The following is a 17,207-nucleotide window of genomic DNA, read 5'->3' as shown; positions in this document are numbered from 1 at the left end:
CCAAAGCCAATCTGTCAGTCGGACACTCGGCTGCGGTTACACTAATTTCATTTGGTTTCATCATCCACTTCATTCATCAAACTTAGATGTGGCTAAGTATCTTTGATCATTTATAAGCATTCAATTCAAGCTGATGAATGCTGAAAGTATATTTAACGAATGTTACAAATGACTAAGAAACGGGTTGTATTCGAAAGGCAAATCTTTGTAGGTCATTGAAGTCCTTCCTTCTTTCTATTCATCTGAGTTTATTGTAGCTTTTAACGCCTCAATATGTTGGTTTTCTTCAATTTCTTTTTACACCGCAGTGTTTTCGTGTTTATTTCAGCTTTTGATTCAGGTTGCAATGTGCAACCAAGTGCAAAGACCTAAAAATAAAAAGAAAGCAACAAACTTGTTGCCCCCACCGCTAATCAGGGCACAAACATCGTTTCGCCTCCAGTTTACGATTGTGGTAACAGCTTCTCATTCTGTGGTCACACAGTGATAGCGGGGAGAAGTCCCCTCTCTCTGTGCTTGCGGACCTCTTGGTCCTTTGCTTTCATAAGAAGGATACAAATAGCTCCTTCTTCAGTTGGAGTGCAGAGAAAAAAAATCATCTGCTTCTGTGGTTTCCATCTGTGCATCAGAATTAGTTCATAGAATGAATGGTGGATGGGGCTCAAGTTTGTTTGCTTTTCTGGTCTCAATGCGGGTAATTATGCAGTGGCAGTGGCAGTGGCAGTGGCAGTGGCAGTGCTGGGTCACCCCGAGAATCAATTATTGACTCCACATGTTGTACCATAATTACACGAGAGCAAGACATGCTAATTGGCTCGAAATGGTGGCGGATAGGATGCGGCCAAGACTACGGTCTACGGAGGAGTCGTGTCGCTGATTGCCAATATATTCGCTGGTCAAGGGATGTGTGAATGCTGCTTCATTAAGGCTATGCAGATGTACACGGATTGTGTTTGCGGCCGTGTTGACTCTTGACTGATTGCAGGCACGGATACATGACATTTGACACTCTGAAGGGGTCAAATTCAAGGAGTTCCTGCTTATCCTCTATTGGTTAGGTTAGAGACAAAAGGAATTATGGGTAAAGTAGAGTATGGGATATCTGAGGGATTCTCTCTGAATATTCTTTCTTTATTCAACAAGAAAATTGACTTCCCCGAAATTCCTTTAGAGCCAATCACAACCCGTTCCCACATAATCTGTGAACCCTTTTAGGGCATGGCATCTTTTTCCATGGCCCATTTTAAGACGCTTACCACAACGTGACAAATTCCACTTGGTATGCAAATTCAAGACATTTTCTTTCAATTCCTGTCAACTTTAACGATTTGTCCCTTGTTCGACTTAAAATTTAAGCCACATGACAAATGCACTGCGAAAAAGTGCCACTAAATTGAACAGAGAACACTCCGAAACGTGTTGTTAGTTGCGTTTTTCTTCCCTCAGTGTACTATTCCCTTCTGTCTGTCGCTGTCGCTGTCTGTGTTTTTGTTTTTTTTTTTTTGCTTGGGGAACAGCAGCACCTGGAGCAGTACCTAATTGCTGGCTGGGAATTCCGTAGAAAACAAAATGTTCTTTGAATTGTATTTTACGGAGTTGATGTTCGTTTTGCGAAAAGTTTTCGCTTGGGACTCTGGAACTCTGGATTTGCATTTGGCAATTAAATTACCAGGCTAACCACTTGGCAAAAATACGTTTTGAGCGTTGACTTTTTACTTTTCCCCGACTGTCGACCACTGCCCACTGACCATTCAACTTTGACCGGACGCGAACGCTTTTAAAATCACGTTGCATAGGCAGCATTGGTGCATTGAACTGTCGCCCAGGTTTGATTCTCCGGGGGCCTCCGCAGAGGGAGAGACAATTTCAATATGTTGTGTGCCGGATGGCGTTGAAGGCGATTATAAATATAAGCTCTGTTGCCCTCTCAGCGCCCACCCACTGCCAATGCCAATGGCTTGACAAAGGCAAAATGGCTTGCATACTCGTGGGCGTCTTCTATCTGTCGAGAGAGATAGAGAGTCTATATATCTTGGCTATCGCATGTCGAGAAACTTTCAAGTGTCTTTTGGTCCAAACAGATCCAATGAAATTTGAGTAGAATTTTGAACTTTTAATGCTTCACCGCCTACACACACACTGTGCCCCGTTTAGATTGGGCAAACGTTTCGATTTCCAAAATGGTTAACGCACATAAGAAAAAAAAAAACTTTTCGCTTCACTTCAATTTATTTCATTGGCAACACGAAACTCAGAGAATGGTCCAAAATGATTGCGAGAGTGAGGGGTGGATGGAAAAGCAATAAATTTAATTTGAAAAACTTTTCAAGATTTAAAGGTACTTTTAGTAGTCATGGAATTGTGATTTAAATATTACAATGTTTTTTTTATAGACGAGTTTTAATCCGGAGTGTCAGATACTCAATGTTCTATTGATTGATTAAATAAATCAAATCAACTCTACGCAACAAAATATAATTATAAGGGAAGCTATTGTTTTTTAGGTAATTTATTTATTTATTTTTATAAATTACATATAAGTATACATAAGAGAGTTCCATTTGCAACGGACGTGTCTGGTTACACAACCTAAGTCTAAGATAATAGCATGAAAAATTATAAATGTCGCGCCTATCAGGCTGGATGTATAAAAGCACTGCATGTTGCTAAAAATTATTCAAGTTGTTGTATTTTCCCAACTGTTGAGCATCGTCATGAGGGCACTCTTGATTCTTTCCTTAATCGGTGAGTTTTAGAGCGTGAATTTTGTAATTTAGTTCATTATTTTCTCTTTAAGCGTTGTCCACGTCAACTCTTATTAAAAGGTGCTCAGATCCAGCATGTACCCTGGAGTACAGTCCTGTTTGTGGCACGGATGAAAAGGGTGAGGAACATGTCTTTGGTAACAGATGTTTTTTCAAAGGTGCTAACTGCAGGCGTAAGGAATCAGGGTTGCCACGTAAGACTAAAAAATAACAGTTTGTAGAAACTATTCAAATCAATCTCTTTTTACAGCTTTAAAAATTAAAATTTTTGGTTGCCCTTCCGCAAAAATATTATAATGCTATAAATATCTGTGGGGATATGGGAGTTGTAAAATGAAATATATGTAAATACGACTCTGATCTTTGGATTCTATTTATTTTACACCTTCTACAATTTGCACATATTTAGATACGGAGCTCGTTTGCATGGGGAAATCATTGAACATCGGATCGAAGTGATAATACCCTCTGCATGGGGCGTGTCTGGTTACACAACCTGAATCTAATATAATAACATGACAAATTATAAATGTTGCGCCTATCAGGATGGATGTATAAAAGCACTGTATGTCGTTAAAAAATATTCAAGTTGTTGTAGTTTCCCAACTGTTCAGAACCGTCATGAGGGCCTTCTTGATGCTTTCCCTAATCGGTGATTTTCAGAGTGTGAATTTTGGAATTTTTCTAACTTTTTATTTATTTTATTTTTCTCTATAAGCTTTGTCCTCATCAATCGATACTAAAAGTTGCTTTAGTCCAAGGTGTACTTTTGAGTACAGTCCTGTTTGTGCGGTGGATGAAAAGGGTGTGGAACATCCCTTTGGGAACCGTTGCTATTTCGAAAATGCTAATTGCAGGCGTGAGGAAAAGCATTTGCCTAGTAAGACAAAAAAGGAGAAGTTTGTGAAAGTTGTTTAAATTAATCTAATTTTACAGCATTGAAAATTAGTTTTATGGATTGCCTCCCTGGAAAGGGACTATAACGTTCTAAATATTTGTGGGGATATGGGACTTATAAAATTAAATATATCTTAATACGACTCTGATCGTTGGATTTTATTTAATTAATTCCGTCTACAATCTGTTCACATTTATGGCTAGATCACAGAAATACGAATGTGTATTACTTTTCGATAGACACCTCTCCGTTGAAAAGATATTTGATTTAAAATTTTATTTTTAGTTTAATTGATTTTAATTTTCTCCATGTATTATCAAAATTAGAAATAAGAGTGATCTCTGATTTTAATAAAAAATCATTATTTTTAATTTGAATAAAAAAAGACAGAATCCCCCCGATCCCTGGAGAAATATACATACATACATAAATATGCCATTATTTACTTGAATAATCGATTGCTTAATCGATTATTCGACTGCTTTTTGCTTTAGGCACTGCTTCGTTGTTTTTTGTTCGGTTCTTTGCACTGCTTTAATATTATGAAGAGGCCCTTCTACTTTGCAAGAATTCTGTTCTAAACGCTTGTTTCATTCACCAAGTGCTGAGTAATACCAATGAATAATCAACGTTTTGGCCTTCCTCCTCCAGCGCCATTAACTCCGTCAGTCACTGGTCTGGCGTTCTCCACAAAGTATGATTGGACATTTTCATGCACTTGGCAGAGTTAAAGTTGATGAAATATTCTTAGCACAAGACATTTTTGGCACGAATAGACGACATTGCATGCAAAGAACAGGAGTAACTATAGCTCAGTGAACTCTCCCTCATCTATCTCCTGGCGGCCACTGAACCACAATGCCATCAGGCACTTGACGTTGTCTTGTCATTATTATCTATTAGTTATGGCCCCCACCAGAGCCGAGGGCAGGGCACAGGGCACAGGGCACAGGGCCCCACACTTCCCATTTGCTAATTGTAAGTTATTGACACGAAACGTGCCCTGGGCTGGCGACGATGACGGGGGATTCTTACCACGCCCACCTGTAGCCTGGGGCCCCTGCAGGAGGCGCCCTTTAAGGACTGTAATTACAAACTTCCGCCGGCTATTGGCAGTGCCAAAGGAAACCCAAATAGGGTTTTTGGCCCACTTGAAATTCATGACTCATGTTTGAGTTGCCCTTTCATGAGCTGCAAATACGAGAACATCCCCACTAATTGGTGTCTTGTATGGCATATCAATTATCTTCGGAACTTTTTAAAAGGTTCGCCATTTGTCGGATTAGCCAATCTGTAAGACACAATTAATTTGAGGCACTGGGCTGTCCATCAGGCATCTTCCATTGCTGCCAAACTCTTTTTACCGATGAGAACCTGCACTCCTTTTTCCCGGCAAATTGCCTGTGGGCCTCACGCTTTAAAAGGGTCATAAAGCCTGTCATTTCATTTGTTAGCAACCGACAAGACCGTGCAATTTCCGCTTCAGTGTTTGACTTCATGCCCATATCGCTTCATCCATATCCGTGTAGCAGCACCACATGTATTCGTATTCGTATTCGTATTCGTAGCCGACTCCAGGCAAAACAATGAATAAACGGCCCAGACCTGGCCAGAACAGCCCGTGACTCTTGGCTGAAGCTTCAATTTTTTTCGAGCCCATATTTCTGTTTCTATTTCTGGCATTTGGGCATTTTGTAGCTGTCTTTAAAGTTCGGTATTTATTTTGAATATCCCCGAAAAGCAAGGCGACTTTTGTCTGCTTCAAGTCTGACGAATGGCATGGCTCAATGAAGACTAACAGGGCTGCAGCTTACATGGTTTACAGCTTTTGAATGTGAACTAAATGACAAGAAAATATGTAGTCTTTTAGCAAGAAACTAAAGTAGTAAACATAAAATTTACTCTAACAATTAATGGACTCCATTATAGACTCGATTTTGCCATCCCTGATCCCCGAATTGGCTTACTTCATTGCCTGCCTGCCAGACTGTTACCATCTGTTTGTTCTGTCTGTCATGTAGCTGTCGTTGTTCCCAACGCATAAATGTGAGAAATTGGCCACATTTGGCTAAACGTTCATGCCCCTCTGTCTCTTTCTGGGACACGCCCCTCGCTGCGGATAATGTTGTCAACCCCAAAAACGACTGATTGAGCACTTGAAAGTGTTGTGCCATTTCGAATGACTTGTAGTGTGTCTGGTTCTGGGATGTAATTAAATAAATCAGTTCTGAAGAGCAAACAACTGCCAGGGATATCGAATGAATTTTAAACATTTTTTAAAGATGCTTAATTCCTGACCAGAGTTCTATGAATGTTAAATAGATTCTTAAGATCACGTATGAGCCTAATTTGATGTTGCAAAGGGCAGAGGGTGACCCTAATGTGGCCAGAGCTCCAAGCATGAATGCGAATACAAATATATGTACATACCCACATTTTGTATGTCTTGTGTGTGAAGCCTGAACAAAGAAACTATCTCACAGACACACTCACAGACTGTTGCTGGAAGTGTTATCTATCTGAACGAGTGTGCCTCTGTGCCTCTGCTTGTTGGTTGGTGTGCTTTATGCCCCATTGCCGGCATCGCCATTCCGCCAAAGGGTTCATTACACTTTCCAGCGCACAACATCAAAGCCAATGAACGTATAAAATGCAAGTGTACCACAGAAGGTAGCATCCACAGAAAGGGAAGAGAAAGAAAGATAGATAGATAGAGAGCTGGAGAGAAGGAGAGAATATATGGCAACTGCAACTGCGGCAAAAATGGCAAAGCAAGCAAACACAGCAAACAAACAGCAAATTCCCAACAAAAGCCAAAGAGTCAAAGCAAAATGAAAGCAAACGTGACACATGACATTGGCCACGGTACAAATTGTGTTGGCGATGGGCGATGCCAATGCGCCGCAAAGTATGCAAAGCATCAGGGGGTGATGTGCATAAAATCCCCCCCCTCCCCCTGCGGAAAATACCCGTAAGAAAGAAGCTTGCCTTCGAAGCCTTGGATAATCTTTGCAAACGGACGACTACTATGGCAGGTACTAATAACCTCCGCAGGGGTAAATCTCCGCCTTTGGTTATATGGAAAATTGTATATTTTCGACATTCACTGCATGACTTGCATGATGCTGAAGACATTCATACTATTCTTATATCCCATCTGTTAAGCAACGCCACGGGGGTCCTCTTTATTCTTTCACTAATTTTTAGTAAGTTTTCCCTCTTACTTTCAAGCAATGGCCACGTCAAGACCAAGTCGAAAATTTTTTTATTCAAATCTTCCTACAAAAGAGAACCCACGGTGTGCGATTACTGGTTTCAAAGCTACGCTTTTTATGTTAAAAGAAATGATAAACAAAAATACTAACTCCCATTTCAAAGCAATTAAGAAAATTATCAGAGGGAAGTGCCCTGAAAAATAATAAATTTTTTTGTCAATCACAAAATATATTACAATTTGAAGGCTGTTCTTTTAGGATGGCATATCATACCCTTTATGGACGATATAGGTATTTGTTAGCCGTCAAATAAAAAAAATAAAAAAACACTTATGGTCTATATATTTGTGGGTATAATGGGTGTGGTAAATCCCTAAATGGTACTATAGTCTCTGGATTTGATATGTATATGTAGTTCACATTTAGGGAAGGGGTCCTTTGTATAAAAAAAATACAAACATCTGATCGAAGTGTTAATACCGTCTGCATTATTCAAGTACATGGAAATTGGTTCTTTTTAATTCTAATGTTTTTTGGCATGGTGGACGTTGTTCCGGAAATTCTTATTTCTGGTTACACAATCTGAAACTAATGTAATGGCCTGCAAAATTCGAAAGTTTGCGCCTATCAGGCTGGATGTATAAAAGCACTGTATGCTGCTTAAAAATTTGTATACTGTTGTAATAGCCCAACTTCTAAGCATCGTCATGAGAGTCTTCTTGATTTTGTTCCTAATCGGTGAGTAAAACTCAGCGTGAATTTTTGCAGTTTTAATAACTTCTCTCTATATTTTAAGCTATGGTCTTAGACGAGATTAAATTTGATAAAAAAGTAAAACTAAAAATAAAGAGCTAAAATCAACTCTGGCCTTTAGACCGTATACCTCATTTTGCGGTTGATGAAAATGGAGGTACATGCGGACTGCAGCCGTAAGTGAGCAAATTTGCCACGTAAGCTTGAAAAAATAAAACAGCTTGTCAAAAATATATAAATCAATCTCAATTCACAGCAGTCGTAATATTTATCAATGACAATTGCTCTTATTAAGGCATGGTTGTAATACATACAATATAGCATGTATTTAAATATCTAAATATCTGGGGGCATGGGAGGTGTAAATGAAATACATCTAAATACGACTCTGATCTTTAGACTCTATAGACTCTATAATACAAACATCTGATCCAAGTGATAATACCCTCTGCAGGGAAACTAATAACTAACTAACTGAAACTAATAAAATGGCATGCAAAATTATAAATGTTGCGCCTATCAGGCTGGATGTATAAAAGTACTGTATGTCGCTAAAAAATATTCAAGTTGTTGTATTTTCCCAACTGTTCAGAATCGTCATGAGGGTCATCTTGATTCTTTCCCTAATCGGTGAGTTTCAGAGCGTAAATTTTGAAATTGTATTAATTTTTTTTTTTTTATTAAAAGATACTTAAGTCCAATTTGTACCCTGGAGTACAGTCCTGTTTGTGCGACGGATGAAAAGGGTGACAAACATATCTTTAGTAACAGTTGCCCTTTCAAAAGTGATAACTGAAGGCGTAAGGAATCAGGGTTGCCACGTAAGAGTAAAACCGAACGGTTTGTAGAAATGATTTAAATCATTTTACAGCTTTCAAACGTACTATTTTACGTTGCCCTCCCGGAAAAAGACAGTAATGTTATAAATATCTGTGGGGATGCGGGTGTTGTAAAAGTAAATATATCTAAATACGACTCTGATCTTTGGACGCTATTTAAAATACACTGACCCCAATTTGCACACATTTAACAATGGAGCTCGTTTGCATGGGGAAATCATTAAACATCGGATCGAAGTGATAATACCCTCTGCAAGGGGCGTGTCTGGTTACATAAACTGAATCTAATATAATAGCATGAAAAATTATAAATGTCGCGCCTATCAGGCTGGATGTATAAAAGCACTGTATGTCGCTAAAAAATATTCAAGATGTTGTAGTTTCCCAACTGTTCAGAACCGTCATGAGGGCCCTCTTGATTCTGTCCCTAATTGGTGAGTTTCAGAGCGTGAATTTTGGAATTTTGCTAATATTGTATTTATTTTATTTTTCTCTATAAGCTTTGTCCACGTCAATCGATACTAGAAGTTGCATTAGTAAAAGTTGTACCGCTGAGTACAGTCCTATTTGTGCGACGGATGAAAAGGGTGAGAAACATTTCTTTGGTAACAGTTGCCCTTTCAAAAATGTTAACTGCAGGCGTAAGGAATCAGGGTTGCCACGTAAGAGTAAAACAGAACAGTTTGTAGAAACAATTTAAATCAATCTCATTTTACAGCTCTGAAAATTATAGCTGGGGATTGCCATCCCACAAAAAGACAGTAATGTTATACATATCTGTGGGGATGTTGGTGTTGTAAAATGAAATATATGTATTTAATTTACACCTTCCACAATTTGCACCCATTTAGGGAAGGAGCTCGTTTGCATGGGGAAATCATTAAACATCGGATCGAAATGATAATACCCTCAGCAAGGGGCGGGGCTGGTTACACAACCTGAATCTAATATAAAAGCATGCAAAATTATAAATGTTGCGCCTATCAGGCTAGATGTATAAAAGCACTGCATGTTGCTGAAAAATATTCAAGTTGTTGTATTTTCCCAACTGTTCAGAATCGTCATGAGGGCCCTCTTGATTCTTTCCTTAATCGGTGAGTTTTAGAGCGTGAATTTTTGAATTTAGTTCATTTTTTTCTCTTTAAGCGTTGTCTACGTCAACTTCTATTAAAAGTTGCTTAATTCCAAAGTGTACCCTGGAGTACAGTCCTGTTTGTGCGACGGATGAAAACGGTGAGGAACATGTGTATGGTAACAGATGCGCTTTCAAAACTGCCACCTGCTTGCGTAAGGAATCAGGGTCGCCACGTAAGACTACAAAAGAACAGTTTGTAGAAACGATTTAAATCAATCTCATTTTACAGCTTTAAAACGTAATATTTTTGGTTGCCCTTCCGGAAAAAGATTATAATGTTATAAATATCTGTGGGGATATGGGAATTATAAAATTAAACATATCTAAATACGACTCTGAGCTTTGAATTCTATTTATTTTACACCTTCCACAATTTGCCCATATTAAGATAAGGAGCTCGTTTACATGGGGAAATCATTGAACATCGGATTGAAGTGATAATACCCTCTGCAAGGGGCGGGGCTGGTTACACAACCTGAATCTAATATAATAGCATGCAAAATTATAAATGTCGCGCCTATCAGGTTGGATGTATAAAAGCACTGCATGTTGCTAAAAATTATTCAAGTTGTTGTATTTTCCCAACTGTTGAGCATCGTCATGAGGGCACTCTTGATTCTTTCCTTAATCGGTGAGTTTAAAAGCGTGAATTTTGTAATTTAGTTCATTATTTTCTCTTTAAGCGTTGTCCACGTCAACTCTTATTAAAAGTTGCGCAACTCCATTATGTACCCTGGAGTACAGACCTACTTGTGCGACGGATGAAAAGGGTGAGAAATATTTCTTTGGTAACGGTTGCGGTTTAAAAAATGCTAACTGCAGGCGTAAGGATTCAGGGTTGCCACGTAAGACTAAAAAAGAACAGTTTGCAGAAACGATTTAAATCAATCTCATTTTACAGCTTTGAAACGTACTTTTGATGATTGCCCTCCCCAAACAAAACAACACATAATGTTATAAATATCTGTGGTTATATGGGAGTTGTAAAATGAAATATATCTAAATACGACTCTGATCTTTGGAAGCTTATTAATTTACACCGACCAAAATTTTGCACATATTTAGATATGGAGCTCGTTTGCATGGGGAAATCATTGAACATCGGATCGAAGCGATAATACCCTTTGCAAGGGGCGTGTCTGGTTACACAACCTGAATCTAATATAATAGCATGCAAAATTATTAATGTCGCGCCTCTCAGGCTGGATGTATAAAAGCACTGTATTTTGTTAAAAAATATTCAAGTTGTTGCATTATCCCAACTGTTTAGAATCGTCATGAGGGTCTTCTTGATGCTTTCCTTAATCGGTGAGTTTCAGAACGTGAATTTTGGAATTCTCTAATGGAATTTCTCTATAAGCTTTGTCCACATCAATCGATACAAGAAGTTGCTTTAGTGCAAGGTGTACTTCTGAGTTTAGTCCTGTTTGTGCCGTGGATGGAGGGCGTGAGGAACATCCCTTTCGGAACCGTTGCTATTTCGAAAATGATGATTGCAGGCGTAAGGAAGCAGGGCTGCCACGTAAGACTAAAAAAGAACAGGTTGTAATAACGATTTAAATCAATCTCATTTTACAGCTTGGCAAATGATTGCTGGGAAATGCCAGAATGCCAGAAGAATACTGAAAATTTAGAAGAAATTCGTTTTCTAAACGAAAATCACCGAAAACTTTGGGTGGCTGTAATTTAATTATTAATTATTATAGATGGAAGGTCACGCAAAAAAGGCTATGTTATAGATATCTGTGGAATATGGGTGTTGTAAAATGAAATATATCTAAATAGTACAAGATTTAAAATTTCGGAGGCTGAGTCCAATATAATTTTACACTTATCAAATTGTATGTATATTTTCTGCTGTACATTTTTGACCGCCTTATGTTTTATATATTTCTAGAATTCGTATTTAATCTATTTCAAATACTATTTGTCTAGAAAAACCATCTTTTGATTGAGAAACCTCATTCCAGGATTGATTAGGATTATCTACACTTGAAGTGGGGTCGGAAATATTTTGTACAAGGTCTGTTGAAAATCAAAGTACCCGTACCACCTGCCTCATCTTAACTTCGTTGACTGGCCCTGAGAAAAGTCTTGGCAGCGAAAAGAAATGGAAGCAAATGGCTTGTATAATTGTCTTTGCCTGTGAATATTTCGGCGTTCTCCCCATCACTACCCCACTTTACGGCCACTTATCCGCCTCTCAAGGTCGTGTTTGTTCGATTTGCACATGCCCCTCGACACGTACACGAAAATCGGCTGTCCGGCCGATAATCTTTCATGCTTTCACGCTCTGAGCTGTCATTATTCATTAGACGGCTGGCTGGGTGGCTGGCTGGGTGGCTGGCTGGTTGGTCCGATCTGGAAGTGTTCCATAAGATTTGCTAACGTGCCAGAGTGGTGGCCCAACAGGCCAACACTTCTTCTTGGTTGTTGCTACGGCTTGGCGCTGCTGCTGGTAATTAGAGAGAAAATACAAAGGCTTAACGCCACTTGAAGGAGGTTCCAGAATGGGGTTTCTTTAGCGTTTCACCTTCTGAAACTTCTTTGCCATCTGGGCTGGGGTTGAACCAAGTAGAAAGCGAAGAGAAAGTGCTGCCTGGAACACAACCAATTGATATGATTCTATGACAAAACACATAGTTAAGTCGTGAAGGGCTACAGCTCTGGCTCTGACTTCATCTTTTTTTCTAGCTGGTCCTAAGTCTTTACGGTCTTTACGGCTCTCGGAGTTTATAGTGGGGAAGCATTTGATTAAATTTGTACGCTTATGTGGCACAGTCGTAAAATGAGTTATTTGTGGGCCCAACAATGCTGGGCAAATATATATTCTTTTGATAAACAAAATGCTTAAAGCTGATGTTATTCCAAAATGAATGTTTATTAAACGACGAGCCCTGAATTTATGGCCGCAGATTTAAAATGCATGGGTCTTCGGGCGTTGTTGTTCGCTATAAAATATGCTCTGAATTTATGCAATTTTCATATGAAAATTCATCAATCAGTCAGCCCTTGGGTGGAGTGTGTGGTTAGCCAGGGATGTGGCTGCGCTTCCTGTTCGAACGGCTAAAAATGTTGCCGGCCCCGGAAGAAGTGTTGCCCAACTTCCGGCATGGATATGGGAAAAGTTTTGTATATTTTACTGTATGCTCTTGAAAGCTAAGAATATTCTGTGTTGTTTGTTTTACGCTAACGAAAAGGTTTTCTAGCATCACAGAGCTCTTTTTTATATATTTCTCCAGAGTTTGATTGATTTATTAGCTGGCTGTCCCGCTGGTCACGACATTTATTCAGCTTCCTCCCTGGCTTCCAAAACGCATTGATGATTTTTGTGTGTGTTGCCAAATGCTGAAGCAAAAATCAATTAAATTTCAATGGAATTGTGGACTGGTGTGTACCCACCCACACACATGTGGCAAGGAAGGGGAAGGAGCGGTTTATATAAATTCTTTGCCCGTTGCGCCATGCTGTGACACAAAATTAAATTTGCATCCGAAGCATCCAGTGGGAACTTTTTATCTGTCCGCTGGTTGGCTGCCTCTTTCCTAAGCCCAATGTACACATACTTAAATTATTTACCAAAAGCTTGCCTTCGAGTACTCCCCCATACAGCGCCATGTGGCAGCGACTTATGACTACTTTTCCACTTGAACTTGGCCGTGGAAAGAACGATTTAAGTTGCAGTTCGATTTTTGTTCTGTTTGTCTCTCTGGCGCAAATTCAGGAAAAGAATTTCGAGAGAGGAGTCTCAAAAGTTGTGCAGAGAATGGCAGACAACAGGCCCGGAGAAAAGAAAAGACTACCCTCCGTTGGAGCCCACGAAGAAGCTTGCCTTGTCTTTTGGTTAGTTTGCGGCTTAGCCCCTGACAAACATTGTTGCCAATTCGTTACGATCCCAACTCTAAACATATGCACAGTGCTGCAGCCTCGCTCGTCTGCCAGTGACATTGGCTGACAGTGGCACGAGCTGTGTGGCGCAACAACCAGAGTTGCTAACTACAATTGATTTTTGTTTGTAAACTTTTATGCAAGCAAATCTTCGGCAATCTCCAACCTCCAACCTCCAACCTTGTGCTCCACCTCCACAGACTCGACATGCACAGACGTTGCAAGTTGCAAGTTTCCCTGCTTTGTTCAATTTTTCAGTATCAAGTTCACGTTGTAACTGCCACTTGAGTGAAGGACGGGTCCGCAGCATAAAAATGGCATCGCATCTCAAGAATCGATGAACTTAATTCAAGTTGTTGCACGCATCGATGGCGCACTTTAAGGGAAGTGCTTTATAAGGCGTGGACACGGGGAGATTGACTAAATTTAGTCTGGATATTTCAACTATGTCAAAGGGCAAAAGATAACAAAGGAGAAGGGCCCAAGCCGCAGTTCCGCACTGGACTTTTGGTACACACTGCTGTTAAGGTTATATTTAAACATTGGTATTATCACAGTGCCGTTCTATGCGCTTCTCAGAAAGTCGTAGCTTATCGTCTTTATTCGCGATTTGCTTTCTCTCTCTCTCTTTCCTTTTTTGTTTTCGTGCTTCCTCTTTCTTTTAATGCCTCTTGCATTCCTTATATCTCCTCATATAGTGCTCAAATGAATACATACAATTGATCCAAGCTCCTTCAGATCCCAACTTAAATACGTATTATTTATAACTGTAATGCATAGCTAGAACTTCCTTCTACTCGTTGTCCTTTCATCTTTTTTAGTTTTTGATTATATATCCACTTGTCTAGATTCCCTCACCATTTCCTTTTTATTCCCACTCATTAGACCTAATTATTCCCTTAATTTTCTTCTTGAAACTCCTCAACCCATTACACATTTTCTTTTTCCTCAAAAGGCTACCAAAAATGTATACGCTCATCCCACAAACCCTTTTCCTCCCCAAAAAGGCGAATGAAAAATGCATAGTCTGCTTTTGGGCGCCACATCTGTGCAGCAGCAGCAGCAGCAGAATCTGCGGCAGATGCAAGCACTTAACTGACGGAACTTCCGCTCTACTGCCAACAACTTCCGTTGTTGCAATAAAGTTGGACATTTTGGCCATTCTGGCGCTCCCATTCCGTTAGACCCACAGCCCACAGCCCATGCCTTGCACATCTCGGCCAGCCAGCCTCGGGGGCGCTAAGTATTTCCAGCATTTTGACTAAATTAAGTATCGGATCGTGAGCTGCTAAGCATTATCATTGGCATTCAAGCTAACGAAGTCGTTGTTTTTTCAGGGCTTTCAGCACGTTTGGAATTTAATGAGCGCGCTCGGAATATCCCTGACCCTCTGCCACTCTCTCTTCCGCGACGCGACGCCACCTTGGTGATTTTCTCTTAATTGCAAGGGCCATAAAATGGTTCGCATCCTTCGGCAGTTGAAGCGCTGTTTTTTTTTGGTCTATGGGCTTTTTTGCTTCCATGTCGCTGTGTGCACATGAGACTGCATTAATTTCTTTTCCCAGACGTAGCTCTCTTTCTCCGCCACTCCCCCTCCCGATGACGATGGGGATGGGATGGCTGTTGGCCAAGTCATTGAGGTTGTTGCCACTCTTGTGGTTCTTGTTGCGGATCTGTTTTGCACGTTTCTGGCACTGCGTAGCGAAACTCTGCTCTGGCACTCGACCACAGAACATTTTTGTGTGATTTTAAGCCTTTTGTTAGAGGTCCAATTGGGTGGAAGGGACAGGGAAGTCCAGAAATCATTATGTTTTGGAATCGGCTAGGGTTTTAGTTCCCGAAATAACAGTCAGTAGTTGAGAGTACTATACATAAATACTATATTTAAATACAGTGCTAGAACAAGAACAAGTGTATAAGATTGGTTTCCTCCTCCTGGAAACTCCAATATATTACATTACAACGGAGGTTACACGCTTTGGTTCCTAGATTCGACCTTGCTAATCTCCCAAAATCAGATTACTCATACGTACTGTTGTACATTTCATACATATTAGAATTTAAAATCAGCACTCCCCCAAAATGCATTATTCCTTTGGCATTATCATATTACACATGCAAGATGTTGGTGGCCTAATTAATTTGACTTTACCGTTGCACCGCCTTCGCAAATGGCAGAAAGGCAACACTCCTACATGCGGCAGGCAGTGTGGCTCCAATGAATGGTCACCCTAAGCGAGAGAGAGCATGCGCATAGAGAGCGATGGGAAAGCAACAAAACAGCCGGCAAAATGCGCGCCAATGTCAAAACAACAGAAGCAACAACCACACAACTACAGAAGCTACAACAATTTTCTTACTAGTTCAAGTTCAATGCAACAAAAGCAGCAACAAAACGCCAGCACGTGACGCAAACAGTCTGCCCCTACCTACCGCAACAACAACAACAACAACAAAAATAGACGACGGGCACTGTTAATGTTAACAGCTGTTAGCATCGGCTGTTAGCTTGCCGTCGGACGCCGCCGACTCCGACGACTTCGACGACTTTCGGGAACGAGCCGTTAGATTGTCGCGGCATCTCAAACGATTCGGACGCGAAATGCGAAAATTGTAAAGAAATTCGGAGCCAATCATCGTACCGTGAGCTTTTTGGATAATATTTCAAGTGTTTTCGTACTGAGAATTCGAGTGTTAGATCGTATTTTCCCCTTTGTGTGTGTGAGTGAGTGGGAACGTGATTTTTGGGAATATTTATGCTGAAAAACTATTTGGAAATGTCAAAACAAAACGAAATTGCTTCATGTGATTCATGAAGTTTTTGAAATCTCAATAACAAAATATTCAGAAAAAAAGATTTGCAAAATTGTAAAATGAATAATTTATGGTACAATATATTATTGTCTTAATGCGAAAAGGCCACAATGATATTTGCAAAGTTAATAGAAATAAGTGAATAAAATAGACGGACAAACAATCATTTTAATTAATGGATTTAATCCACTTTAAATATAAAGAAAGTATAATTTCTTTAATAAAAACATAAGAGATAATTTAAAATATTTAAAATATAAAAAGTAAATCAATTTATTGGTTATTAATTAAAACTGTAAATTTGTAAAATATATTAGTTTAATATTAACTAGCTGCAGCCATTAAATAGTGAAAAACCTTTCATTTTTCAAAGAAACTTATACAATATATACATATATGTGTTTATATGTACTTAAAAAAGAGTCGTAAAAAGCAAAGCAATTCCAAACAGACTTTGGCCCAACTGTGACTAATTCCACAGAACCTCCTCGCGCTTATAAGTTTAACGAGTTTCGACTGATATTCTGAAATCTCCCCCTTAGTGCACTCAAAACTTTAAGTTTCTGAGGAAAGATATTAGATATTTTTAAGTGCTCTGGGATAGTGGCAGCGTGATGTAACTTCAATTTGATTGTCGTCGGGATAGCGTTTCTGTGAAAAGTTATTCCTCCAATGATTGACACCATTTGTCATTTTTCATGGCGGTAATCTCTTGGGTAAGCCTTGAAGTGTTGCCTTCTCCGGTTCGATGGCATCCATCAGCCAGAATTGAATAACTTAGATGATTTTATCGGCATAATAAAATTGGCACTGGGAGACATTAAATGAAGTGGCATTTGTCTTAATCCGCTCTATAACAACGAAAATGATCAATTGGCCTCCGGTTAGCTTTTATTAAGT

General features: G+C 39.5%; 2 protein-coding genes across 5 annotated transcripts in view; both read left to right on the top strand.

Annotated features, from left to right (window-relative positions):
- The window catches only part of TrissinR (Trissin receptor), a 68,374-nt gene that overhangs the window by 12,867 nt on the left and 38,300 nt on the right, over positions 1–17,207 (top strand). For 2 of the 4 annotated variants that reach the window (XM_015179795.2, XM_015179794.2), the window contains exon 1: positions 16,057–16,214. The exons of 1 other annotated variant lie outside the window; for it this stretch is intronic. The gene's annotated coding sequence lies outside the window, so the exon portion shown is untranslated. Of the gene's footprint in view, positions 1–16,056; positions 16,215–17,207 lie in introns of those variants that run through there. One more of the 4 variants, XM_015179792.2, reaches the window with a different exon arrangement.
- Positions 2,588–9,301, top strand: LOC117183980 (turripeptide Pal9.2-like). The gene is made up of 3 exons (XM_033379745.1): positions 2,588–2,745; positions 2,798–2,959; positions 9,189–9,301. Exons 1-3 carry the CDS (start codon positions 2,661–2,663, stop codon positions 9,233–9,235), a joined length of 294 nt encoding a protein of 97 aa, XP_033235636.1. The 5' UTR covers positions 2,588–2,660; the 3' UTR covers positions 9,236–9,301.

Source organism: Drosophila pseudoobscura, chromosome 4, assembly GCF_009870125.1.
Source record: "Drosophila pseudoobscura strain MV-25-SWS-2005 chromosome 4, UCI_Dpse_MV25, whole genome shotgun sequence".
NCBI classification, from domain to species: domain Eukaryota; kingdom Metazoa; phylum Arthropoda; class Insecta; order Diptera; family Drosophilidae; genus Drosophila; species Drosophila pseudoobscura.
This window is presented reverse-complemented; position numbering and strand designations above follow the sequence as displayed.

Coding starts and splice junctions, on each gene's coding strand:
- LOC117183980 (XM_033379745.1), top strand. CDS start 2,661: ATGTTGCTAAAAATTATTCAAGTTGTTGTATTTTCCCAACTGTTGAGC. Junction 2,746..2,797: donor CTTGATTCTTTCCTTAATCG/GTGAGTTTTAGA, acceptor TTTCTCTTTAAG/CGTTGTCCACGTCAACTCTT. Junction 2,960..9,188: donor TAAGGAATCAGGGTTGCCAC/GTAAGACTAAAA, acceptor CTCATTTTACAG/CTCTGAAAATTATAGCTGGG.